Consider the following 26,185-nt stretch of genomic DNA (forward strand, 5'->3'; position numbering starts at 1 on the left):
GGGTAGATGCCAAGAGGAGGCTGGAGCTGAGGCACCTGCCTCCCTCAGCCCTGTGCTGCAGGGGGTAAGACTGAGGAGATCATGTGATATACCAGATTCCAAACGTAGTGCCTGCAAACAGGAGAGACACACAGGAACACTCAGTGTGGTCAAAGCGTCAGCTTTCTCAGCCTAGTCTAGGGATTCAAAACAATACCAATCTTGGAAAAGGATTTGGGTGAGATTTTTGTTTTCATTTTGTTGAACATGGTTGCTAACCTGGCTTCCAAGAAGTCCCTCCTACAAACTGCCAATTCCCTCATGTGTGATCAGTTTTGTAAATGTTGGATAAAGTGACAGGTGAAGATGCTCTCCCTTAAATTTGTCCTTCCCTGGCAATTCGACAAGTCAGGCAATCTGGCATGTTTTTGAGTAGCATTTCTTCTGTAAATTGCCTACGGATATTCTTGCTCATCTTTTCCTTATCTGTGGACAATTTCATAAACACAGGAATTAGATTTAAAATCAAATGTGTCACACTCTTCCCCCGGTTTGCCTTTTAATTTTAAAGTACACTTCGAACTTGTACGTCGTTAAGTTTATCATTCTTTTCCTTTAATGTCTCCAGGTTTTTTGTGATACTTGACTATAAAAACATTCATCGACTCCCCAGGACATTTTTTGTTTCTTTTTTAGATTTGATTGTTTGATCCATCTGGATTTTATTTTGGTGTTAAGCAGTGAGGGAGACAGCCAACTTCTATTTTTCCAAATGGCCGGCCAGTCATCCTAACGCCATCGATTGGGAAAGACTGAAAAACCTTTCCAGGGGTTTGAAGCGGCCGCTCCACCAGCACGTTCCAAACTCGCCCGTCTGCCCGGGCCCGCGGTCCAGGGACCCTGTGCCGCCAGGTTTCCGCGGCCCATCGGTCCCGTCCGGCCCGACCCGGTCGGAGGGGCGAATAGCAGGGGCTGGGGCGGATACTCCTCTCCTGCTGACAACGGGTCCCTCCCCTACCCGCTAAGGACCCACCACCACCACCTCCCCTCCCCCCGCCCCACGCACCGAGGACGGCTCCCCCGACACCCCCACCGCGACTTCCCCGCTTAGGCTCCGAGGACGAAGCTCCCACGCCCGCGCCGAGGTTCCCCTAACCTCCTGCCTCCTCCCTCCCAGCTCCCGCCCGCACCCCTCTTACCCCACCCCTCTACCCACCACCCAAGTCTCTCCTCCCGGGTGCTCCCAAGAACGAGACTGGACTTTCCGCGAGGGTAATTTAAATAAAAGGCGTGTGCTCTGATCCTATTTGCATAGAGGCGGGGCCTCTGGAGCCGAGAGGCTGGAACACCTAATCAGGTGGGAGCTCGGGACCTCCATCTCGCTCCAAATGACCTTGAGGGGCGAGAGCCGCCCAGAGACTTAATTTGCATGGGGCGGGGCCTGCTTCTTTGAGCGGAGCCGAGAGCCGCTTCCCCTTCCAGTCGGCTTCCGCCCGCTGCCTTCCGCTAGCTGCCTTCCGGCTTCCGTGCGGCTTCCGCCCGCCTTCCGCCCGCCTTCCTTGCGGCTTCTGCCCAGTTTCCCTCTGCCTTCGCCGGGCGCCGCCCGCAGACGGAGCCCGGATGCTACCGAAACGGCGGCAAGCGCGGGTCGGGCCCCCCGACACCGACCCCTCCTCCGCGGCGCGCTTCCCCGCGGTCGCTATCTACCTGGCCGAGCCACGCATGGGCCGCAGCCGCCGGGCCTTCCTCACACGCCTGGCGCTCTCCAAGGGTTTCCGCGTCCTGGATGCCTACAGGTGCGCGGTCGTGGCGAAATTCGCTGCCGGCCGGGGCCCCCTGCCCGGGGCCGCCTTCCTAGGGCCGACCTTTCCGAGGGGTGCGGGGCGGATCCGGCGCGCACGGCCTCGCCTCACCGGGGATCGTGGCACGCCCTTGCCTCACCGGGGATCGTGGCACGCCCTTATCGGTATCACCATGCCATCGCTCCTGGTGGGCCCGGGGATGCTGCTGAGTGGCGTGATGGCCAGAGCACAGATGCCGGTTCTCGGAACTTTGCAGCTTGACCAGCCGCTTTCACATATGGTGTTTCCTTACTGCTGAGGATATTGAGAACTGAAACGACTCCCACGCAGCTGGCCCAGGGACGGAAAGGCACCTGAGGTTTTTGGCTTACAAGTTAACCCTGGCACTTCATGGTCATATGGCCTTTCTTTCAAGCTCTTTTGTAAAACGGTGTTAGCGGGTAGGGCCAGGAGTGTTTCTGTAGGACAAGGAGAGAATGTATGCTGGAGGGTTTGTAAAGGGGCCTGTGAATGTAGCGGTGGTTAACAGCCCTTCCTTAGGTGAATTCATCTTGCCCTGTTTAGCTAAACTGATTTCTCCCCTCAGGGCTGAGAAAGTGACTTGAGTGAGGCTCCAAGAGTAGAAGAAAACCAAACAAAACGGCTACAGAAGCAATGCTGAGAGTAAGGGAGTAGGATTCACAAGGTTTTGAAGCTGTAAGAGCAAGTGAATCAGGGGCCAGTCCCCCTGAAGCTTAGTTCACCATTCCCAGCCTGTGCGGCAGACCCACTCAGGAATGGTTGATGACCGCAGCCGAGAGTGTACCGGGCACTATCTAAGCCCTTTTGCTTATTAGCTCATTTAATCTTTACAGCAACCCTACAAAATAGATACGTTATTATCTCTGCTTTGCAGGAGAGGAAACAGAGATAACTGTTGTGCCCAAGGGCATACAGCAAGTGCGTGGCAGAGCTGAGGTTCAAACCCAAGCAGTCAGTCTCCGGCACTTAGAAGAGGACCTCCCTGGTCCTGGCTCCTATGCCCCTGGTCTATCCTCCCTTGGGGGAGGGGGAGAGGGAGACAGACAAGTTAACACAAAAAAGGATTGGGCTTGTGATCGTGGCTAGAGCAGAGAACCGCAGCTCTGTGGATGCTGGAGTCAGGGAGATGTTCCTCTGCCAGGGGAAGGGGCAGGGAGGTCTTTCTGAAGAATGAGTAGGTGCTCACCAGACAGAGGGGTTAGTAACAGCAAAGGCCTGGAGCCTGGAGTGAAGCAGAAAGAATGGCAGGCCTGGGAGAGGGCTCATGGCCTCACCTCCTTCTCTTGCCTCCACCCAGCCCAGAGGTAACACACGTCGTGATGGAGGGGACGTCAGCAGAGGAGGCCGTCTGCTGGCAGGAGCGCTGGACGGTGGCCCTTCCCCCAGGTTGCGCCCGCCCAGCACTCTTAGACATAAGCTGGTTCACGGAGAGCATGGCGGCCGGACAGCCTGTCCCCGTGGAGTGCCGGCACCGCCTGGAGGTGAGCAGGATGGGGGATGAGGGTGGGGCCACAGAGGAAGCCCCAGTGCAGGCTGGAGCTCATCTGGGACAGGTGACACAGCAGCAGTGCCTCAGTGTCACTGCAGTGAGGCAGTGAGGCCCTGCACAGACCACCGGGGGCCCTGGGAAGCCAGGCTATCTGCCCTTCTCCGCTCACCCCTGGTGCAGACTCTTTTGAAATCCACTTATTTTTAGGCCTTTCTTGCTCACCAAGTGGATGAGACTGTGACCCCAAGTGCGGTGACCCGAGGGCCAGCAGGAGGCCATCCTCAGGATGCTATGAGGTTCATGGCCTCTGCCCACCTCAGTGCTTCCTGGGTGAGCACAGCTGGGAGGGTCAGGTGTGGGCTCCAAGCGGGGCTGCCTGCATTCAAATCCCGACTCTGCCTGTGAGCCACGAGGCCTTGCTGTCCCGTGTGTGTGAGGTGAGGATGACAGGCACCCCAGCCCACTTGATTGAGAGGGTTTTGGGAGGTGGAGCACATAGAGCACGGGTGGCGGCAGGAAAAGTGTTCCATGAGTGGTGGCAGGTGCTGCCACTCCTGCTGCTCTGACCTCTACAGGGAGGTGCCGCCTCTGCCCCTTGCCTCTGGAAGTTTCACCCTCTGAGAGTCGGCTCCTTCTGTACCAAGAGCCCTAGGTGACCACCCAGGAGAGGCAGGGCTCCGGGGGACTGCCTGGTCCCCTGCCGACCCTTCAGCCTCAAAATGGCCTGTGCATTGCCCATCCCCAGGTGGCTGTGCCCAGGAAGGGGCTGCCAAGCCCAGCGTGGATGCTGCCGTATGCCTGCCAGCGTCCCACACCCCTCACGCACCACAACGCCAGCCTCTCGGTGAGCCGTGGGTCCCCTGCCTCCCTGGGATGGGGCCAGGCCCTCCCCTGTCCCAGCCTTGGAGAGAGAGTTGGGGTGAGGCATCCCACCATCCCTGCCCCTCATCAAGGGCCCTTCCCTGCAGGAGGCTCTGGAGACGCTGGCAGAGGCCGCGGGCTTCGATGGCAGCGAGGGCCGCCAGCTCTCCTTCTGCAGAGCGGCCTCAGTGCTCAAGGCTCTTCCCAGCCCAGTCACAACGCTGAACCAGCTGCAGGGCCTGCCCCACTTCGGAGAACACTCCCGCAGGGTCATCCAGGTTGGTGCTCACCACACTTAGCAGGGCGGAGTCATGAATGCAAGTGGATGGGTGGCGAGGCGGACTCAGAGCCTGGTCAGGGCAGGTGACTCAGTGGCTCAGTGCCCAGCTGTGGTGGCAGACAGCACCCAGGCTGCGGCCAGCCACCCTCTTCATTCAGATTCCTCGTGTGTAAATTGGGGCCACAGCACCTGCCCTAGGGTGACTGAGAGGACTCAGCCAAGGGAGCTGCCAGGAGCCTGGTGGGCTGGTCATTGGCATTGGCCCAGACTGTCCAGGGTGCTGGGAGAGGCCCCCTGAGCACGAGCACCTGTTTTTAAAATGCAGAGTGTCTGAGGACCCAAGATGTGAAGTCGCCCTCTTGTACACTTATCACTGGGCAAATATGTCACAATGGAAAAGATTCTTTTGAATTCACTTATGCTTTTAAATGAAGTCTTGTTGAATTCACCTATGATTTTTTTTTTTAAGATTTTTTTTTTTGATGTGGACCACTTTTGAAGTCTTTATTGAACTTGTTACAATATTGCTTCTGTTTTATGTTTTGCTTTTTTGGCCCCAAGGCATGTGGGATCTTAGCTCCCCAACCAGGGATCAAACCCACAGCCCCTGTATTGGAAGGCGAAGTTTTAACCACTGAACCACCAGGGAAGTCCCTCACTTGTGGTTTTTTTGTTTGTTTTTTGGTTTTTTTTTTTTTAATAAATTTATTTGTTTGTTTATTGGATTTATTTTTTTGTTGGCTGTGTTGGGTCTTCATTGTTGTGCACAGGCTTTCTCTAGTTGTGGCAAGTGGAGGCTACTCTTCATTGTGGTGCATGGGCTCCTCATTGTGGTGGCTTCTTTTGTTATGAAGCACGGGCTCTAGGTGCGTGGGCTTCAGTAGTTGTGGTTCATGGGCTTAGCTGCTCCACAGCATGTGGTATCTTCCTGGAGCAGGGCTTGAACCCATGTCCCCTGCATTAGCAGGCGGATTCTTAATCACTGTGCCACCTAGGAAGTCCCTCACCTGTGTTTTAAAAGCAGTTGTTCAAGTATCCCGTCTGAGAGGTGACCCATGTTCCCCGCCTGAGGGCTGGAGGCTGGGCACAGCCTTCATTTCCAAGTTCCCCCAGGATCCTGGTCCGGCAAAGCCCCCTGCTGGGTGTTGGGCCCCCAGCTGTCCTCTTACCAGTCAGGCTTTGTCTCCTCCCACAGGAGCTGCTGGAACACGGAGTGTGTGAGGAGGTGGAGAGAGTCAGGCTCTCAGAGAGGTACCAGACCATGAAGGTATGCAGGGCAGCCCCGCAGGGGCACACAGCCCCACGGTCCCCCCCCAGAGCCACAGCACAGTTCATGCCATGTCAGGCGGTCGTGGCAGGTCCCACCCCAGGGTCAGCGAAGGTCTCACTGAGGAACTGGCAGCTCAGCCGACACCTGATATGCACAAGGCAGCCAAACAGAGGCGGGTGAGAAGCTCGTTTTGAGCACAGGAATTTTCTAGATCACTCAGCACCACCTGTTCCTATTTGACTCTTGATGGCATATTCTCAAGTATATTACCGCTCTGGCCTCTTAAACAGAGCATACTGAACAAAACAGAACCTTCTTCTGGGGACAGTTAAGTCTGGGGCTGCTCATCCTTGCAGTGTCTCCGCCTTCGTGATCTCACATACTCATTTCTTGGTGTCGTCCTGCCTGTGTCCACAGCGCACCTTCCCTCTGGTCCCGCCTACTTCTGGTCTAATGATGGAGCCACCAGATCTCTCATGGATGCCTCAGTCATGCTCCTCAGATACTCCAGTTTTGTGGATGGAGCTTGTCAGATCAGTGACTGGTCAGGGAAGTGGGGCTTCCCTAGCAGAGTGTGTCATCGGTGCCATGGGAGGTCACCCAGAATGTGAAGATCAGTGGCGGGGGGGGGGCTTCAAAGAGGAAGAGGAGCCCTGTGTGAAGGACAGAGGGGCTCAGGGGTGTGGAGGCGACACAGGAGTTAGTGGGTAGAGAAGTGCTGAGAGAGGGCAGAGCCATCTGCCTCCTCCCCTCCATGCCACCTCCCCCTGGGTACCCCTGAGTCCCAGAAGGCGTCCAGGCCAGGAGAGAAGTATGTGAACAATTAGAAGTTTCCCTTTATAAACAACATGGGTTATCTTCAGCATCTTTCCCATCTAGAGTCTGTTGGTGGCAGGGACCCAGTGCAAGCTCTTGGTTCAGGGGGTCAAGGGAAGGATGGCCAGCACAGCCCCAAAAGGGCAGACTGCAGCCGGTCTGCAGGAAGCGAGACTCAGGGACGCGAGGGACACCCAGCTGTTCTCCCTTCCCTGGGCCTACCCTTCTGTTTCAGTTTCAGAAGTTCTCAGGGAGGGGCTCTGCGTGGCTGGCCTAGGGCAGGTGCCCACCCCTGACCAACAAGCTATAGTCAGGGAAGAAACAGGTGACCTGCTAGGGCACCCCCACCCCCCATGTGTGGGAGACCTGTGTGAGGGCAGGCGGCCACCCCACGAGAGGTCGGCTCCAGCAGCGTAGTTTCCACGGGCCTGGCCGTCTCTGCTGACCCGTGGCCAGGCAGCGGTACTTGCTGTTTTTGAGCCTGGAACAGAGCCCCAGCCAGCCCCAAGCTGTTCCTTCCAAATCCTGCTGAAACAACCCTCTAGCTGTTAACTGCCCATCTTTTGCTGTTTGTTAAAAGGCAGAGCCGTGCTAATAAGTCCCAGCTGCTGTTGGGTGGGAGCGGTATGGTTTTCCCAGTGACCGGACAGACTCTTGGGATGCCTACTTTGGTGATGTTGGAATCACAGGCTAGAACTGTACAAGTTCCAGGGAGAGACCCTCCTCGAGGAGGGGACCGAGGCCTGGGGAGGGAGCACATGGGCTCTTTCCCTGCCATCCCTTGTAAGGGTGGGGTGTAAGCCAGGCTCAGGGTCTGAGTCCTGCGTGTGCACTCGCTGTGTGGCCTTGAGCAGGTTGCTTAAACTTGAAAAATGTGAGCGGGGATGCCACCTGCCAGGTCACACAATGAGTTAAGGAGGCCACTTGTGTAGCACTGCAGTGGTGCTGTCCTAGGACACGCCTTGCACGAATCAGTGTTGCCGTCTGCATCTCGCTATAAGAGCTCTGCTCCTGACCACACTGTGCTCATCTTCCCAACAGCTCTTCACTCAGATTTTTGGCGTTGGGGTAAGGACTGCGGACCGGTGGTATCGGGATGGGCTGCGGACGCTGGATGACCTCCGAGAGCAGCCCCAGAGACTGACCCAGCAGCAGAGAGTAGGTGAGCCCTCTGAGAGCACTGGGCCCTGGGCTTCCCCAAAGCAGCCTTCCCCTGGGCCTGAAATCCTGCTACACCACGGAGCCCTCAGCTCTGACGCACGGCACGTGCTCGTGCCTGCCTGTGTGGCAGGGAACAGGGTGAGTATGAAGACAGACATCTTTATTTGGTGGGCTTCCCTTCTCAGTGAATGATAAGGGTCACAGTAGCTGCCGTGACACTCAGGGCCTCCTGGTTAGACTTGGACCTGGACCAGGTGTGGACCCCTTACTCCTGATTCCCTGGAGCAGCCCAGGGCCCGGGCACCCCTGCTTGTGTGGTGCTTGGCGCCTTGGCCCAGTGGTTGATGGTGTGGGGACCTGTGCTCCGTGGGGAGAGGCTCAGTGAGGAGCCTGCTGGTGGGAGGTGGCGCTGTGCAGTGGAAGGAACGTGAACTTGAGAGTTTGTTAGGCCTGGTTAGAGTTCCATCTCTGCCACTTACTAGGTAGGAGATCATGGCCGTGAGTCTTGACTTCTCTGAGCCTCTCTGTGAAGTGTGGGATTCCGTGAACTCCTTGTTGTGAGGCCAGCAGGTAGCAGGTGTTGAGCAGATTCTCTGTTCTCTCCATGTAGCCTGGGTTGGGGACCCTGCTGAAGGAGCCCCACAGCCCAGCATTCATTGTCTCTTTGAACATCTTTCCCAGGGCTGGGGGAGGGGAGGACACCTGGGGGTCCTGGGAGAGTCGCCTGGTCGGTCAGCAGGAAGTGAGATGCATAGAACTGTGAGTCCAGTGGAGCATTATGTGGTGACATCCGTTGGTTCCACTCCGTCGCCTCTCCCAGAGGAATGGCCCACAGCACTTACTGAGCGCCCACTCTACCAGGTGCTGTTATTCCCGCACATAAACCTCTCCTAACTGCGTGGAAGGTACAGTGATTCCTCTGACAGGTGTGGAGATGGACTTGAGCTAAAGTGAGGTGTTCTTAAGTGGCAGAGCCATCTTCTTCACATCTCTTTATCACCTCCTGGTCCCATTTCTTGGACGGGAAAACCGAGGCATTGAAAGGGATAGTCTGTATCTTGGTTGTGTCAACACCAGTATTCCGGTGTGATGTGCAGTAGTTCTGCAAGATGTTACCACTGGGGGGAACTGGGCAGTGGGTACAGGGGACCTCTGTTATTTCCTTCAATTGTATGTGAATCTACAGTTATTTCAAAATAAAAGTTTAATATTTAAAAGAGAGGAGGGGGTAGCGGGAGATAGCTAGAGAGGGCTGGGCTGGGCAGGTCACGAGAGCTGCGCTGCCCACAGGACTCCAGCACCACCAGGACCTGAGCTCCCTGATCCTGCGGTCAGATGTGCAGGCCCTGCAGCACGTGGTGGAGGCAGCCGTGGGGCAGGCCCTTCCTGGGGCCACCGTCACACTGACTGGCGGCTTCCGGAGGTAAGAGGGCTTGACGTTCCCTCCCGCTCAGCTCCACGCCCTTCCCAGGGAAGGCATCTGAGGTGGGACCGCTGAGGTGGGCCTTCCCTCACTGAAGGGGTTCGGGAGAACATGGAGGCTGTCAGTCAGACTGGCCCCCTTAGGGGGAAGTTGCAGGGCCACGACGTGGACTTCCTCATCACCCACCCTCAGGAGGGCCAGGAGGCAGGGCTGCTGCCCAGAGTTCTGTGCTGCCTGAAGGAGCAGGTGAGGGGCCTCCCGCTCCCCCCGGCTGAGAGTCCTGCTAGGATCCGGGCTCTTGGTCTCTCGGCCCCAAACGGCAGTGCCTGGGCATGTCTGCTCTCCCCCAGGGCCTGGTCCTCTACCACCAGGACCACCAGAGCCAACAGGGAGACCCCACCCACCTGATGCGGCAGAGCCACACCATGGACGCCTTTGAGAGGAGTTTCTGCATTTTCCGCCTGCCACAACCCCCAGGGGATGCCGTAGGGGGCTCCCAGAAGCCCTGCGCCTCCTGGAAGGCTGTGCGGGTGGACCTGGTGGTTGCCCCCATCAGCCAGTTCCCTTTTGCCCTCCTCGGCTGGACTGGCTCCAAGGTAGGGAGTGTGCTGCTGGGGCCACCCTGGGGTCTGGGGTTGGTGGCCCTGCTGATGCAGTTACTTTTCCCCCAGCATTTCGAGCGGGAGCTGCGCCGCTTCAGCCGGAAGGAGAGGGGGCTTTGGCTGAACAGCCATGGTCTGTTTGATCCAGAGCAGGTGTGTTGCTGGGACGGGAGGCCGGGGCGGGGGTGGGGGGAGAAAACTGCTTTCTCCCTGGCCCATAGTCTGAATCGGCCCCAGGCCCCTTCAGCCTGGAACCCACAGGGCCCTCAAGAGGCATCCCAACGTGGGGCTGGGCTCTGCCTTTCCTTCCAGCCTCCTGCCCACACCTTTCTCAGGGAAGCTGCCACGGTGGTGGGGGTGACTCCCAGGCACTAATACTTGCACTCTGTTACAGAAGGCGTTTTCCCACGTGGTTTCAGAGGAAGATATCTTCAGACTCTTGGGCCTTGAGTACCTTCCCCCAGAGCAGAGAAACGCCTGATCCTATTAGGTGGCCCCCACTTCCACTCTTTGGAAATGGAGGGGGCCATTTGAGCCAGACCCTATGGGTGTTTTGCCCCTGAATGTTTCCAGGCAGAAGATGCACTGCTGCCCCAAGTCCTCACCCCTCCCACGTGGGAGCCCTATCTATATGGACCACCACTCCCCACATACACCCAGTTCAAGATGTAATGAAATGAGCACATGGAACAAACTAAGCTGTATTTTCTGAATGTGGGTGCCTGGGGAGCATAGTGCCTGGTTCTGTCCAGAGGTCTGCTATGGGGTGTTGGTGAGGGTAGGGGATGTTGACCTAAAACAAATAGACTTCCAGTTATTTCTCCAACAAAAATGGGTTTATTTTGTATCAGCAGAGAATGGGTCTGCAACCATGGCAAGCCATGTGCAAGTCCCCAGCAAAAATGGAGAGGAAGACTCTTTTATAGAGGGAAAAGGAAGTTGGGAGGGCTGTAGTAAACAAGAGTCCATGGCTTCTCATTGGCTGAGTCCTTGTTGGGAAGGAAGAGGAGATCTTCCTTTCTGTTGGGCTCTGCAGTCATCACAGGGCATGCAGGGTAGTAATCCTTCTGGTCTCGCAACTCTTGAGGTTTCTGTTAATTAATTTTTTTACATTTCCCACTTTTGATCAAGATCTTTCTCTGAAAGCATCACTAGTCTGAGTCAGGGTTTTCCAGTTTCAGGGTCTTTTTGTCACTCAATACAAGGAAGGACCTTCCCTGGATGTAGTATTCCACATCAGAGGGAAAGTGCACAGATTTAAGATCTGTTGAGGTCACATTTAAGTAACAAGGAAGGGTAGGAGGGAGAACTCTTAGGCACTTTTTATCTAAAGTGTATATGTTACCAAGATCCTAGACATTAGAGATTATCTGAAGTCTTATGTCATCAAAGGTTTGGTAACAAACTTCCACAGGCCTAATCTGGATATCTTTGGAACGCTGTCTCATCAGAAGTGGTCTGCTTCACTTCAGGGAAATCTTTACCTTCAGGTCACCAGATGATTTGGTGTTTTCTTTAGGTGTGTCATGTGAATCCAAGAGTTGTATTCCTTGGAGTTTTGCAGCACAAGGGTTGGTTAGCAGTGCCTGATAGTGGCCTTTCCAGCAAAGTTGAAGAGAGTCCTTCTGGAGGTGTCTTTTCCAATAGATGAGATTTCCAGGTTGCTAGGTGTGAAGCTCAAGGTCTTCATCTCCCAAGAGTGCACTGTGAGAAGATTGCTCTACCAAAACGTGTTTGTTTTTTGTTTTGTTTTGTTTTGTTTTGTTTTGTTTTTGGCTGCATTGGGTTTTCGTTGCTGTGCATGGGCTTTCTCTAGTTGTGGTGAGTGGGGGCTACTCTTTGTTGTGGTACACGGGCTTCTCAGTGTGGTGGCTTTTCTTGTTGTGGAGCACGGGCTCTAGGCACAGGCTTTAGTAGTTGCAGCATGTGGGCTCAGTAGTTGTGGCTCGCAGGCTCTAGAGCACAGGGTCAGTAATTGTGGCATACGGGCTTAGTTGTTCCAGGTGTGTGGGATCTTCCCAGACCAGGGATCAAATCCGTGTCGCCTGTATTGGTAGGCAGGTTCTTAACCACTGTGCCACCAGGGAAGTCCAAAACATGGTTATTTTTAATAGAAGCAATTAGACCTTTGCAGTATTGGAGTCTTTGTCCTTTTATTAGTTGTGGGTCAAAAGAGGTAGGAGCCAAGTGTGCTGGGCATCCTATCATTATCTCAAAGGGTGTCAAAGTTCCAAATGAGGAGGATCTACAGTTTAGAAGAACTAACAGCAATGCTTTTGACCAAGATATTTGTAGGGCCTCTACAAGTTTTGCCAGTTGAGTCTTAATAATGCTGTTGGTGTGTTTGATCAAACCAGAGGATTGAGGCTGGGAAGTATGGTGAAAGTGTTGTAAAACTGGCTGAATAGCACAGACTTGTTGAAGCACCTGGCCAGTGAAATGGATTCCTCAGTCATTACGAAGTTTAAGAGGAGTTCCCCAGGTAGGGATAATCTTTTCCAAAAGGACTTCAGTCACAGAAGAGGTAGTAACCTATCTGTAAGGGAAAGCTTCAGTCCAGTGTGAAAACATGCAGACCACGACTAAAACATACTTGTATCCATGAAATGGAGGAAGTTGTATGAAATCCATTTGCCAGACCTCAGATGATCTATCAGGCATTTAAAATGTCCAGGGGCAGTACAAAGAGGCTTCCCTGGTTTGTTCTTCAGACAAGGGGGACAGTGGGGGTAGGTACTTTCTGCAGCCTTGTTAATGTTTCCCCACCAGTATTGACCCATGAAGGCTATCATTTTGTCAGTAGACCAGTGGTTTAATGCATGTACAGTGCAGAGGAGTGGGAATTTTAAAGTCTCTGGCAGGACTGGGTGGCTACTTGGTCTGAACCAGAGCTTTCTCTTTTTATCAGACCAACAGTTGTTGAAGTTCCAATCTTGTTTTTCTTTTCCTGATGTCAATTTTTGGGCTTCTTGAGCCAGTTTTTAAACATATCATTCGGGGAACTATCCCTTTGGACCATGACAGAAGTTTAGCTGCTGTTTCCTTTGAAGGTGGAATTCCTGCAGAAATTTCAGCAAGGTGATTTACCTTAGCTTCCAGAGAGTCACGTTTAGAATGCCCTGGAATCTTACTAGTAATTAAAGGGCAGATAAAAGTGTTGCATTCAATAATTCCTGAACATTGGGGCCACTTTAAATTTTATTTCTGCTGGAAGTAGGGAAGCCACGTTCCAAAATCATGAGCTATTCTGAAAACATATCTATTATCAATATAAATATTGGCAGTCTTGCCCTTGGCGAAAGTGCAAGCCTGTGTAAGAGCATATCATTCAGCCTATTGGGCCAAAGTAGCCGTAGGTTAAGATGCTGCCTCAATATCAAAATAAGTTGCAATAACATACCCAGGACAGTATTTGCCATTTTTCCATTTTACATAAAAACCATCAGTGAAGAGGAGAAGCCCATGTTACCCACTGAAATTTCCTGTAGATCACTATGAGGAGTTAGGAGGTGGTCCATCAAGGTTAAGCAGTTGTGAGGGGTTTCACCGGTGACAGAGGAAAGTAGCAGGGTTAAGGTTAATACAGCGTAAAAGAGTTATGTGAAGAGCAGCTAACAGAAGAACTCCACAGGCTATGAGGTGACTGACGGAGAAATGTTGAGTGTGATGAAAAGGCAGGCGGGCTATTGCGTGAGGTACAGAAGTGATTAAAGGAGATCCCACAATGGTTTTCTCAGTGGCCTTAACTACAAGGGCAATGGTCACGATGGCCCTAGGCAAGAAGGGTATTTCTGTTACAGGGTCCAGTTGGTGGCCATGATACCCCGTGGGTCAGTGGTGGTCCCCATGTTTCGGGGTTGAGTACCCCAAGGGCATTCCCTTTCTTTTCATATACAGAAAGGGAATCTGATCATTGGGATGCCTAAGGGCAGGTGGGTTCATCAAACTCTCCTTTAAGTCTTTAAAAGCTATGTCATCTGGTTCTTCCCATAAAATTGGGTTGGGGGTTATGCTTCAGTAAAATGTACAGAGGTTTGGCCGTAAGAGAGGAATTTAGAACTCAATTTTGGCAATAACCAACTAGCCCAAGAAAACCTCCCAGTTGGTTCTTAGTTTTGGGTTTAGAGAAACTTAGGACACCAGGAAGTCTGTCTGGATCTGAGTGTAGCCCTTGTTCTGATATCAGATGCCCTAAACAGTGAACCTGGGTTTGGGGCAAATTGCTACTCATCCTCACTACCTTTTGCCCCTTTAAGGCTAAAAGCTTCAGCAGGTGGACGATGACTTCCTATGAGGAGATTTGAGAAAGAGAGCAAAGAAGCAAATCATCCACATATTGCAGCAAAGTAGAACCTCTAGGGAACTTTGTATCATCCAAATCAGCCTTCAGGATTTATGAGAAATAAGAACTCTTAGTAACTGTGAGGTATGACTGTCCAGGTAAATAGTTTTTCTTCTTAAGTGAAGGCAAAAATGTATTCGCTAGCTTTGACTGGAATATTACAGAATGCACTACAGATATCACATTAGGGTAAAGAGTTTACCTCCTGTGGGAGTGACTATTAGTAACATACGTGAGGAGCAACAGGGTGCCGAGGGATAACAACGCTGTTTATTACTCGAAGGTCCTGGACAAACCTACACCCTTGGCTTTTAGGTTTCCTCACCTCTAAAATGGGAGTATTACAGGGGCTAGTACAAGGAATAATAAACCTTGTAATCTTCTGTTGTGGCTTTATGCCTTGACACTGTCAATTCTGGGAAGAGATTTTGAGAGCTCTATTTGAATCTCAGTAGGAGATGTACTGTGAATTTTGCCAACATCAGTGGAGATGTTGCCCATAGGAAGGATGGTAGTTGATTCAATAGGGACAAATGATCTGTGTTTACAGAATCAGCTCTAGTATCATCAGAGATGGAGCAAATACAAGATATCAAAAAGTCATTTAATTCACCTTGTTGATTACTTTGATGACTACTGCCAAATTCTGGAAATACTTCCCCCTTTTGGGAGAAAAATTCTGCTACCATACTTCTCTGAGAAGACTCAGCCTAATAAATGGATAGAGGTGGAGGAACTAAGGAGGAAGAGTGTGTATCTCTCAAAGGCCCTAAACAAAGTGGAGTAGGTTCAGAGACAGGAGCCTGTTGAGGTTCATTGGAGATTCCCCCTATTTGAACTGTTTGAGGCACGGGCTGCTTTCTAGTAGTGGGGCTGAGCCTTGAGAGTGTGGCTCCAGTGTCAGTTAGGACTGGTAGAGATTCACCTCCAATCTGGAGAATTCTCTAAGCCAATTAAGAGGGAGGATTGGGAAGAGCCCTAGTGGTTCCTTGGAACCCCACGTTGAGAATTGGGAGGATGATGGAAAAGCTGGTTAGAAGACTGAAGGTGCCTGAAGCACTTAAATTTGTAACAGTCTCTTTTCCAAAGTCCTGGCTCTTTGCAATAATGGCAGAAACTAGGAGGGTTTTGGTTTCATTTAGGAGCCTTCATTTGTTGGAGTTGAAGAGAAAGGATTTTAGCTGTCTCCCTTTTAGGTGACTCCTTCCTCTAAGTGTGAGAGAGCTGCTTTGCAAGATTAACTGAATCTGGAGTGGACACAGTTTTTCATTCCATCCTATTCCTTTTTGCTAGAAGGGAAAGGTCCTGCTTCAGCCTACTAGTAAACATAGAGTTAAAAGCTGCCTGAGTAGAATTAACATCTGAAGGAAGCCCAGAATTTTCTTTAAAAGCAATCTGAAGTCAAATGTTAATAGGAACAGATTTGTTATTGTGTGCAAGCCTGCGTTTTGTTCCAATCAACAGGTCTTGGAAAAGCTGTAAGAATTGCCCCATGAGGTCACCTAGCAATTGCCGGAGCAGATCATATAAGTTAGCCGGGTGGTCTCGCCTAAAGGCCTTTTAGGATTTTCCCAAGTAGCAGTTTTCATCCAATGCTGGGCCTGGCCTTCACCAACAAGCATACGAACTAGCTGACGTAAGTCAGAGAAACCAGGTTGCTGAGTTTGAATGACTATATTAAATTCCTCAGCAAATCTGTGAGGATCTTCAGTTACTTTGGAAAAATCTTTGTGGCTCACAGTTCAGCTTTAGTCCAGGGAATATACGAAATTAAGGGTTTAGTCTCTGGATTCCCAGGAGGCTTAATTTTAAAGGGACAGGTTCTGATAAGTTCAGAGGAAAAGCAAGTGGGAGAGTTTTAGAGAAAAAGGAAAGTTCAGTGAGAGAATTAGTATCTGGGAACTGAGTCTAGAGCAGGTGTATGTGGCCTAGAAGAGAAGCAGGAAGATAGCACCAGGGGCCTGAGCACAGAGGGCTGAGAGAGGGAGACAGGATGGTGCCGAAAGTGGAGCCCCAGACAAGGGAACAAGGAAGAGCCTGAGGCTTTGGGAGCCATTCCATCTTTTTAATCATTTGTTTGCCTCAGGTAAAGTCTTATTTTGCAGAAAGTCAATTTTAGGCTGCTGTTAACGTTTGGAAGCCTCAAAATAACAATCAAAATAAGCATTCCATTTGGTTTTGGAAATGTTAGGGCTCTGATAGTCCAATTTGATTTTAAGAAAAGTAAGTTTGGAGATTTCAAAAGTTCCCCATAATAGCCGTTGATATTCTAGATTGCCGTTGGTTAGGTGGGTCCATTTAGTTAGAAATTCTCATGAGGAAGGGCTATGGTTTTTAAACATGAAGTCAGCCAGAGGGACTTCCCTGGTGGCCCAGTGGTCAAAACATGGTGCTTCCACCGCAGGGGGCACAGGTTCAATCCCTGGTTGGGGAGCTAGGATCCCGCATGCCGCACTGCACAGCCAAAAAATTAAAAAAAAAAAAAAAAATCAGCCAGAGTCCCTGTAGGGGGTGCCCTCAAAATATTTAGATAATTAGGATCCCATTTTTCAGCGTTTTTTCTCTAAAGTAAAAATAATTTTTAAGAAGCCTAAACCTCTCAAGCAGCTAACAGCTTAAATAACTTGCAGCCCAAGCAGTTCAAATATCTCTAACAGCCTGCAGGCCTAATGCCAGCCAGTTCTAAAGGAATAGGTTTGGTCCTAGAGGAGCCAGGCCAAAGGCTTCTCAGCAGAGTTCCCACAGAACAACCCCTCTTCCAAAGGAACGGCCTAAAGGCTGCACTGGCACAGTTCCAATGAAATAGCCTCTGTTCCCAAAGGAATGGGCTGAAGCCTAGCCAGTTCCAGTTGGAACAGTCTGATTTCAAAATCAGACTGAAGTTCCAAACGAGTACTCGAGTACAGAACAAGGCCTTAACCAGGAAGGACGAAACATTAAAATAGATCCCAAGTAAAGCCTGGAGAGCTTCAAAATGCAAAGAGGGCAGAGGCTTAGATCCAGGAGAAAGAAGTACCTTCAAACTCCAGGGTCAGTGAGAAAGTCAGTGAGCAGCAGTGGGCTCATGTGGGCACTACACCTGTTTACTTACCAGCCCAGCAGGGGTCTTCACTGGATCCTTGTACAAGTCACCAAACTGTTGACCTAAAACAAATACATGCCAGTTATTTCTCCAGCCAAAAATAGGCCTATTTGGGATCAGCAGAGAATTGCAATTCAGGGTCTGCAAACACGGTGAGCCACATGCGAGTCCCCACATGACAAGGGAAGGAGTGGGGAAAGGAAGTTGGGAGGGCTGTCGTAAACAGTCTGTGTTTTTTAATTGGCTGAGTTGTTGCCAGGATTGAGAAGAATCTTTCTTCTTCCTATTGGGCCCTGCTATTGTTGCAGGGCATGAGAGCTCTCCCTTCTGATCTCCCAGCTCCATTTAATTGAGGTTTCTTTTTATTAATTTTTTTCAGGGGTATCATAGCTCTGTGACCCTGGGCCAGAGCTCCTACCCTGTAGAGCATGGACCTGAACGCAGCTTTGTTTCTGGGGTTGTTATAGGGCCTGAGGTCGTGGATGGCAAGTGCTTTGCCCAATGCCTGATTCAGCTTCTCGCCTCAGGGCCTCTGAGCTGAGAGGTGGAGGCAGGTCTCTTGCCTGCTCAGAGTCTACAGTGGGTGCATAGAGGGTATGCTGGGGCATCTGGAGAAAGGGCCCGGGGGTAGGGAGGTGGGAGGAAGAGAACTTTCAATGCTGACTCACTGCCTCCTTCCTGGGTTAGGGCCACATCTCCCAACCAGGCTTCCTGTCTCTACCTTTGCTCCTTTAAGGTCTGTCTACAGAAGTCTTAAAAACAGGTCACATGGTATCTTTTACTCCTAGTTCGAAGCCCTCCAGCAGTTCCCCACCTCTCAGTAAAGCCAAAGTCCTCACATGGCCCCCAGGGTCCTAGTATTTCCGTGTCCACCCCCACCCCCACTGTCTTTATCTTCTGCACTGCCCCTCTGTCAAGCCCCACTGCCCTGTGACAAGCCAGGTGCACTCCTGCCTCGCTGCTTTTCCATGTGAAATGTCCCAGACACCCACGAGGCCAGTGGGTGTTTCACCCTCTCACTGAGGGTGGCTGGCCACATGGTGGTCTCTGGTCCTCAAATCCCCAGGCATGTTCATTGCCATGGGGCCTTTGTCCTTGCTCTACTATCCACCTGGAATTGATCTGCCAACTCAGAAGTCTCTTTAGCAGGTGAGGACTTCCCTGGCCAGTCACCACATAAAAATTATATTTTTTAAATTAACATGCAGGAGGACTTTCTAGGTGGCGCAGTGGGTAAGAATCTGCCTGCCAATGCAGGAACACAGGTTTGAGCCCTGGCCCAGGAAGATACCACATGCCACGGAGCAACTAAGCCCATGCGCCACAACTATTGAGCCTGTGCTCTAGAGCCCATGAGCCACAACTATTGAGCCCATGTGCTGCAACTACTGAAGCCCACATACCTAGAGCCCGTGCTCTACAACAAGAAAGGCCACTGCAATGAGAAGCCCATGCACCACAACGAAGAGTAGCCCCTGCTTGCCGCAACTAGATAAAGCCCGTGTGCAGCAAGGAAGACCCAACACAGCCAATAAAATTAATTAATTAATTAATTAATTAAAAAAATTAACATGCAGGAAAATTGACTCTTTGGGTGTAAAGATTTATGAGTCTTAATGCAGTTTAGACCTGTTCACCTCCACCATAATCAGGACAGCCCCTCATTCTGTCCCATTGCGGTCATATGCTCTCCCACTCCAAGCCCACTCATCTGGTTTTCCTGTGTCCCTATAGTTTTGCCTTCTCCAGAATGTCATATAAGTGAAACCTGACTATATATAACCTTTTGAGGCTGGCCTCTCTCACTCAACATGCCTTTGAGATTCATCTAGGTTGCTGCTATTCCTCTTTCTTGTTGCATAATATTCCATGCCGACAGGTTAGCCATTCACCTGTTGAACATTTGAGATGTTTCCAGGTTTTGGTGATTATGGATAGACCTCCTATAGACATGCATATACAGGTTCTTGTGTGAACAGAGCTTTTCATTTCTTTTGGGTAAATAATAAGCCATACGATTACTGGGTTATATGATAAGTATGTGTTTAACTTTGTAAGAAAGTGTCAAGTTGTTTTCCATAGTGGCTGTATCATTTTGCAGTCCACTAGTGAGGAAAGCCACACATGTAAGTTAAGCAGGTACCAGTCGCCAGGTGCTCTGTATCCTTGCCAGCACTTAGTATTTTCAGTATTTAACTGCTCTAGTAGGTATGTAGCAGTAGCTCTGTGTGGTTTTAATTTGCATTCCCCCAGTGTCTACAATGTCAACCATCTTTTCACTGGCTTATTTGCTGTCTGTATATTCTCTCTGGTGCAGTGTCTGTTCAAATTTTTTGCCCATTAAAAAAAAAATTGAATTGTTAGCTTTCTTACTGTTGAATTTTGAAAGTTCTTTATGTATTCTGAATGAAAGTTCTCTATGTATTCTGTATATAAGTCCTTGTTAGTTATGTGGTTGGTAAATATTTTCTCCCAGTGTATAGATTACCTTTTCATTCTCTTACCAGTATATTTTTCAAAGCAGATGTTTTAATTTTTGATAAGTCTACTTTACCAGTTTACTGCTTTTTTCTCATGCTTTTGAGTCATGTCTGACCCTAGGTGACCCCAGGTTACAAACATTTTCTCTATTTTCTTCTTTAGTTTTATAGTTTATAATTTATTTTGAATTAATTTTTGTTTAAAGTGTGAGGTTTAGGCTGAAGTTCATTTATTTGCCTATGGATGGCCAACTTTTCTGGCACCATTTGTTGGAAACACCATCCTTTCTCTACTTAATTGCCTTCAAACCTTTGTAAAAAATTAATTAGCTATCTTTGTGTGGTGCTATTTCTGGATTCTTTTCTGTTCCATTTATCTGTGTGTCTATCCCTTCAAAAATATCATTTAAACTTGATTAACTTGAATTTTAGAGTAATGCTTAATATCATGTAGTGTGAGTCCTCTAACTTTGTTCTTTTTAAAATTGTTTTGGCTATTCTATTTCCTTTGCCTTTCCAAAAAAAATTTTAGAATCAACTTGTCTATATATATAAAATAATCTTGCAGGATTTTGATTGGAATTGCACCAAACTTATAGAACTATTTGGGGAAACATCTCTGGCTTTCTTTGATTTTTTTTCATGAGTGTTCTGTAGTTTTTCAACATACAAACCTAGTACATGTTTTGTTAGATTATACATGTTTCATTATCTTGGAGCTATTACAACATTTTGTTTGTTTCAGTTTCCAATTGTTTATTGCTCACACATAGAAATCAATTGATTTTCATATGTTGATCTTGAAACCTTACAAAACTCACTTTTAATTTTTAAAGATTTTTGGTAGACGCCATTGAATTGTCTACATAAACAGTCATGTTGTCTGTGAATAAGAATGATTTCATTTCTCCTTTCACAATCTGGTTGCCTTTTTTTCTTTTTCTTGCCTTATTGCACTGGCTAGAGCTTCCAGTACTATGTTGTTTAGGTGTAGTGAGAATGGACATCTTTGCTTTGTTTCCAATCTTTGGTTTCAATGTTTCACCATTAACTATAATGTTAAATGTAGAGTTTTTGTAAGTGCCCTTTATCAAATTAAGGAAATTCAGTTTTATTACTAGTTTTCTGAGAGTTTTTATAATGAGTGGGTAATGGGTTTTGTCAGTTGCTTTTTCTGCCTCAAGTGATATGATCATGGTTATTTTCTTCTTTAGCGGTTAACATTGGTTGATTTTTGGAATATTGAACCAGCTTTGCATTCCTGGGGTAAATCTCACTTAGGCTTGTCGTGTTATTCTCCTGGGTTTGATTTGCTGGTATTTTGTTGAGGATTTTTGTGTCTATGCTAATGAAAGATATTGGTCTCTAGTTTTCTTGTACGGCATTTGTCTGGTTTTGCTATTGTTATTTTGAACAGTGTTTTTTCAGAAAATGGTAGTTAGTGATACCCATTCTGTAATGCATATAGTAAAATGTTTAAGAAAACTTCTAATAAGTGTTTCTGTGAATACTACTTGCACTCTGTATTGAGAACAGTGTTATATCATTAAAGGAAAACAATACCCATTCTGTAATGCATGTATGAAGTGTTTAAGAACACAAGTATAAACACGTTTCTAAGAACGTTACTTGCAAGCACCAGTGAGAACAGTGTTATGTCAGTGAAGGGGGTGGAGAGGAAATGACATCAGCATCATAGCAGCATTAGTCTTTTTTTTCTCTCTCCACTGATTTGCAATTAATTGTTTATCCTTAACTGAACTTTAGTGCCTTTGCACAATACACCAGGACACTGGGAGACTTCCGTTCACCTGTGCATTTGAAAATGGGCAGATAGGCCCTTGACTGGGGCTGTGGATCTAAGGGATTTGATGAGCCTGTGCCATCTCCACTCACTGCAGTGGATAAAGGGAGCCTCGAAAGTGCAGTACTCAGAGGGGGATACCCAAAGGAGATAAAGAATTTGTGAAGGTCTAGCCTGCCTGAGGGAAGAACCCAACATGCTATCAGAATGAATTAGATGATTTTGGAGGCAGAGTACAGGGAGAAATTTGCCAAGGCAGCCCCCCCACCCCACACTTCCCAGGGTGACACTGCAAATCACTGGGCTTTTGGTGGCACCAGAGGTGACCTCTCTGACAGATAAGGTAGAAAATGAAAGCAGTGAATGACTGACTACCTGGTTTGCCCCAGGGGTTCGGTTGTGGCTGGAGAGCCCTGTTTTTTCCAACAGCACTTGAATTTCTGAGGAGGGACCTCAGCGTTTAGGAGAGGAAAAGGAAAGGGAAGAAGGCACACAAGAATATCAAAGGGCATTGAAGGAATGTGTTTCCTGCTGTCTGCTTTGGGACTTCAGCAGGTTCAATCATGGACCTCTGGGAGTGGCCACTCCAGGATTCTCCTACAAGGTCCACAGGCACCCTCAAAATCCCAGGTGTTAAGCCCTCATTCTGCTGCCACCTCCTTGTGGATGCTCCTGAGTGTGTGTATCCATGAGAGCCAGCTTGGGTAGGAAAAAAAGTGCAAGCTTGAGCTATAGCACCACCTTCTGGAATACAAAAGATGGGTTTGTAATTGCCAGCCTGTTTAGGAATTGAAGTAAATCTGAACTGAAGAAGGTGTCTGCTACTCAGATTCAAATCAGAAGTGCATATCATCAAACACTATGAAAAATTTTTAAAAATGGTATCACAAAAAGAAAATTATTATTCTCCATAACCAAACTTAAAGGCTCAGACTGATAAAGAATTCAAAATAGCTGTTATGAAGAGCACTGGAGTTACAACTAAATGCTGAACAATCATTGACAGGAAAACACTGGAACTCACCAAAAAAGACACTCCACATCCAGAGACAAAGGAGAAGCCACAATGAGATGGTAGGAGGGGTGCAATCGTGTTAAAATCAAATCCCACAAACTGGAGAACAGTTATACTGCAGAAGTCCACCCACTAAAGTGAGGGTTCTGAGCCCCACGTCAGGCTTCCCTACCTGGGAGTCCAGCAATGGGAGGAGGAATCCCCAGAGAATCAGACTTTGAAAGCCAGTGGGATTTGATTGCAGGACCTCCACAGGACTGGGGGAAACAGAGACGCCACTCTTGGAGGGCACACAAAAAAGTGTGCCCACCAGGACCCAGGGGGAAGGAACTGTGACCGCATAAGAGACTGAACCAGACCTACCTGCTGGTGTTGGAGGGTTGCCTGCAGAGGTGGGGGGCAGCTGTGGCTCACCAAGGAGACAGGGGCACTGGCAGCAGGGGTTCTGGGAAGTGCTTATTGGAGTGAACCCTCCCAGAGTCCACCATTAGCCCCACAAAAGAGCCTGTAAGCTCCAGTGCTAAGTAGCCTCAGGCCAAGCAACAAACAAGGTGTTAACACAGCCCCACCCATTGGCAGACAAGCAGATTTAAGTTTTACTGAGCTCTGCCCACCAAATTGGATTAACGTTTTACTGAGCTCTGCCCACCCAGCCCTACCCACCATCAGTCCCTCCCATCAGGAAGCATTCATGAGCCTCCTAGATAGCTTCCTCCACAAGAGGGCAGACAGCAGTATCAAGCAGTATCAGCAGTATTCATCTTGTGGAACTGAAAACCACAGCCACAGAAAGATAGAGAAAATGAAAAAGCAGAGGACTTTGTACCAGATGAAGGGACAGGATAAGACCCCAGAAAAACAACTAAATGAAGAGAAGATAGGCACCCTTACAGAAAAAAAATTCAGAATAATGATGGTGAAGATGATCCAGGACTTTGAAAAAAGACTGGATGCAAAGATTGAAAAGTTTACCAAAGACCTAGAAGAATTAAAGAACAAACAAACAGAGATATGCAACACAATAACTGAGAAAAATACACTAGAAGGAACCAACAGCAGATTAACTGAGGCAGAAGGGCGAATAAGTGACCTGGAAGACAGAATGGTGAAAATCACTGATGCAGAAAAGAATAAGGAAAAAAGAATGAAAAGAACTGAAGACAGCCTAAGAGACCTCTGGGACAATGTTAAACACACCAACATTCGCATTATAGGGGTCCCAGAAGCAGAAGAGAGAGAGAAAGGACCCAAGAAAATATTGGAAGAGATTATAGTTGAAAACTTCCCTAACATGGGAAAGGAAATAGCTACCCAAGTGCAGGAAGTGCACAGAGTCCCAGGCAGGATAAACCCAAGGAGAAACATGCCAAGACATATAGTAGTCAAGCTGACAAAAATAAAAGACAGAGAAAAGTTATTAAAAGCAACAAGGGAAAAACGACAAATAACATACAAGGGAACTCCCATAAGGTTAATCAGCAGAAACCCTTCAAGCCAGAAGGGAGTGGCACAATATATTTCAAGTGATGAAAGGGAAGAACCTACAACCAAGAAAACTCTACCCAGCAAGGATCTCATTCAGATTTGATGGAGAAATCAAAAGCTTTACAGACAAGCAACAGCTAAGAGAATTCAGCACCACCAAACCAGCCCTACAACAAATGCTAAAGGAACTTCTCTAAGCGGGAAACAGAAGAGAAGAAAAGGGCCTACAAAAACAAAAACAAAACAATTAAGAAAATGGTAATAGGAACATACATATTGATAATTACCTTGAAGGAAAATGGACTAAATGCACCAACCAAAAGACACAGACTGGCTGAGTGGATACAAAACCAAGACCCACATATATGCTGTCTCCAAGAGACCCACTTCAGATCTAGGGACACATACAGATGGAAAGTGAGGGGATGGAAAAAGATATTCCATGCAAATGCAAATCAAAAGAAAGCTAGAGTAGTGATACTCATATCAGATAAAAGAGACTTTAAAATAAAAAATGTTACAAGAGACAAGAAAGGACACTACATAAAGATCAAGGGATCCATTCAAGAAGAGGAGATAACAATTATATATGCACCCAATACAGGAGTACCTCAATACATAAGGCAAATGCTAACAACTATGAAAGAGGAAATGCAAGGCAGAAATAGAGACACAGATGTAGAGAACAAACACATGGACACCAAGTGGGGAAAGCAGGGAGGGTTGGGGGGGGGGGAAGAATTGGGAGATTGGGATACCAAATTGTACACTCTAAATATATGCTGTTTATTGTCTGTTAACTGTATCTCAATAAAAGTTCTAAAAAAAAAAAAAGAAAAAAAAAAGAAAAAATACAGAATAGCTGTTATGAAGAAATTCAACAAGCTACAAGTAAACTCAGAAGGCAGTTTAGTGAAGTCAGGAATAAAATTAATGAAATTACCATAGAGGTTGAAATTATAAAAAAGGACCAAACAGAAATTCTGGAGCTGAAGAATTCATTGAATGAGAAATAAAGATCAGTGCTGAAATAAATGACATAGAGACCAGAATAACAATAGAAAGACTTAACAAAATTGAGAGCTGGTTTAAAAAAATTATAAAAATTGACAAATTTTTAGCTAAACTATGCAAAAAGAAGACAAAATTATAAGAGAAAGAGGAGACATTAAAATTGATACTACAGGGAAAAAAAGGGATAGATTACCAATAATGATAATTGCCAACAAATTAGATAACCTGGAAGAAATTAATAAATTTCCCATAACACGACTTGCCAAACAGTCAGGAAGAAACAGAAAATCAGAACAGACCAATAGTGGCAAAAAGGATTGAATCAGGAATCAAAACCTCTCAACATTGGAGGAGCAAGCTCCCCAGGAGCTGACAGCTTCCCTGAGAAGTTCTACTAAACATTAAAGAATCAATGCCAATCCTTCTCAAACTCTTCCAAAAGATTGTGAGGAAGGAAGACTTCCAAACTCATTCTATGAGGCCATCATTACCCTGATAGCAAAGCCATTTAGGACAACAGAAGAAAAGGAAACTATAGACCAAGAGATTAGAAGTGTTGGCGAGGATGTGGAGAAAAGGATACATTTGTACATGTGGTGGGAATGTACATTGGTTCAGACACTATGAAAAACAATATGGAATTTCCTGAAAAAATTTAAAATAGATCTACCATATGAACTGGCTGTACCACTTCTGAGTACATACTCCCTCAAAATGAAAACAAGATATTAAAGAGATATATGCAATCCCTATGGAAACAATCTAAGTGCCTATAAATTGCTAACTGGATAAAGAAATTGCTATATATATATATCAATATATATATTGGAATTATATATATTGGAGTGGAATATACTTTCCATTATGGCAATGGAATATGGAATATTAAATGGAATATTATTCAGCCAATAGAAAGAAGGACATTGAGCCATTTGCAACAACATGGATAGCCTTTGTTGCAAGTGAAATAAGTCAGAGAGAGAGACAAATACTGTATCATATCACTTATATGTGAATTCTAAAAAAACAAACTCATAAAAAGAGTAAAATAATGGTTTCAAGGGGCATGGGGTGGGATAGGACATATGTTTAAGGGTTCAAATTTGCAACAAGTAACAAAAAAGTCTTAGAAATCTAGACACGGTATAATGAATCTAGACAATAAAGAATAATCATCAGCATTTTTACAGCATCTTTTTTGAACACCATTTAAAAATATTTTTATTGGGGTATAATTGATGTATAGCACTATATTAATT

At 47.8% G+C, this 26,185-nt stretch overlaps 1 protein-coding gene across 6 annotated transcripts in view; it reads left to right on the plus strand.

Annotated features, from left to right (window-relative positions):
• Positions 1–1,528: 1,528 nt before the first annotated feature.
• POLM (DNA polymerase mu) overlaps positions 1,529–26,185 on the plus strand; it is a 44,413-nt gene continuing 19,756 nt past the window's right edge. For 2 of the 6 annotated variants that reach the window (XR_009053197.1, XM_057731757.1), the window contains exons 1-10: positions 1,529–1,775; positions 3,100–3,283; positions 4,037–4,135; positions 4,260–4,430; positions 5,628–5,699; positions 7,560–7,680; positions 8,970–9,102; positions 9,246–9,348; positions 9,453–9,698; positions 9,774–9,857. Coding sequence is in view for 5 of the 6 variants with exons in the window: in XM_057731757.1 (XP_057587740.1) it covers positions 1,600–1,775; positions 3,100–3,283; positions 4,037–4,135; positions 4,260–4,430; positions 5,628–5,699; positions 7,560–7,680; positions 8,970–9,102; positions 9,246–9,348; positions 9,453–9,698; positions 9,774–9,857 (1,389 nt within the window). In the remaining variant the exon portion in view is untranslated. Of the gene's footprint in view, positions 1,776–3,099; positions 3,284–4,036; positions 4,136–4,259; positions 4,431–5,627; positions 5,700–7,559; positions 7,681–8,969; positions 9,103–9,245; positions 9,349–9,452; positions 9,699–9,773; positions 9,858–10,039; positions 25,598–26,185 lie in introns of those variants that run through there. The other 4 variants (XM_057731758.1, XM_057731756.1, XM_057731759.1 and 1 more) reach the window with 4 other exon arrangements.

This window comes from Hippopotamus amphibius, chromosome 4 (genome assembly GCF_030028045.1).
Source record: "Hippopotamus amphibius kiboko isolate mHipAmp2 chromosome 4, mHipAmp2.hap2, whole genome shotgun sequence".
Taxonomy (NCBI): Eukaryota; Metazoa; Chordata; class Mammalia; order Artiodactyla; family Hippopotamidae; genus Hippopotamus; species Hippopotamus amphibius.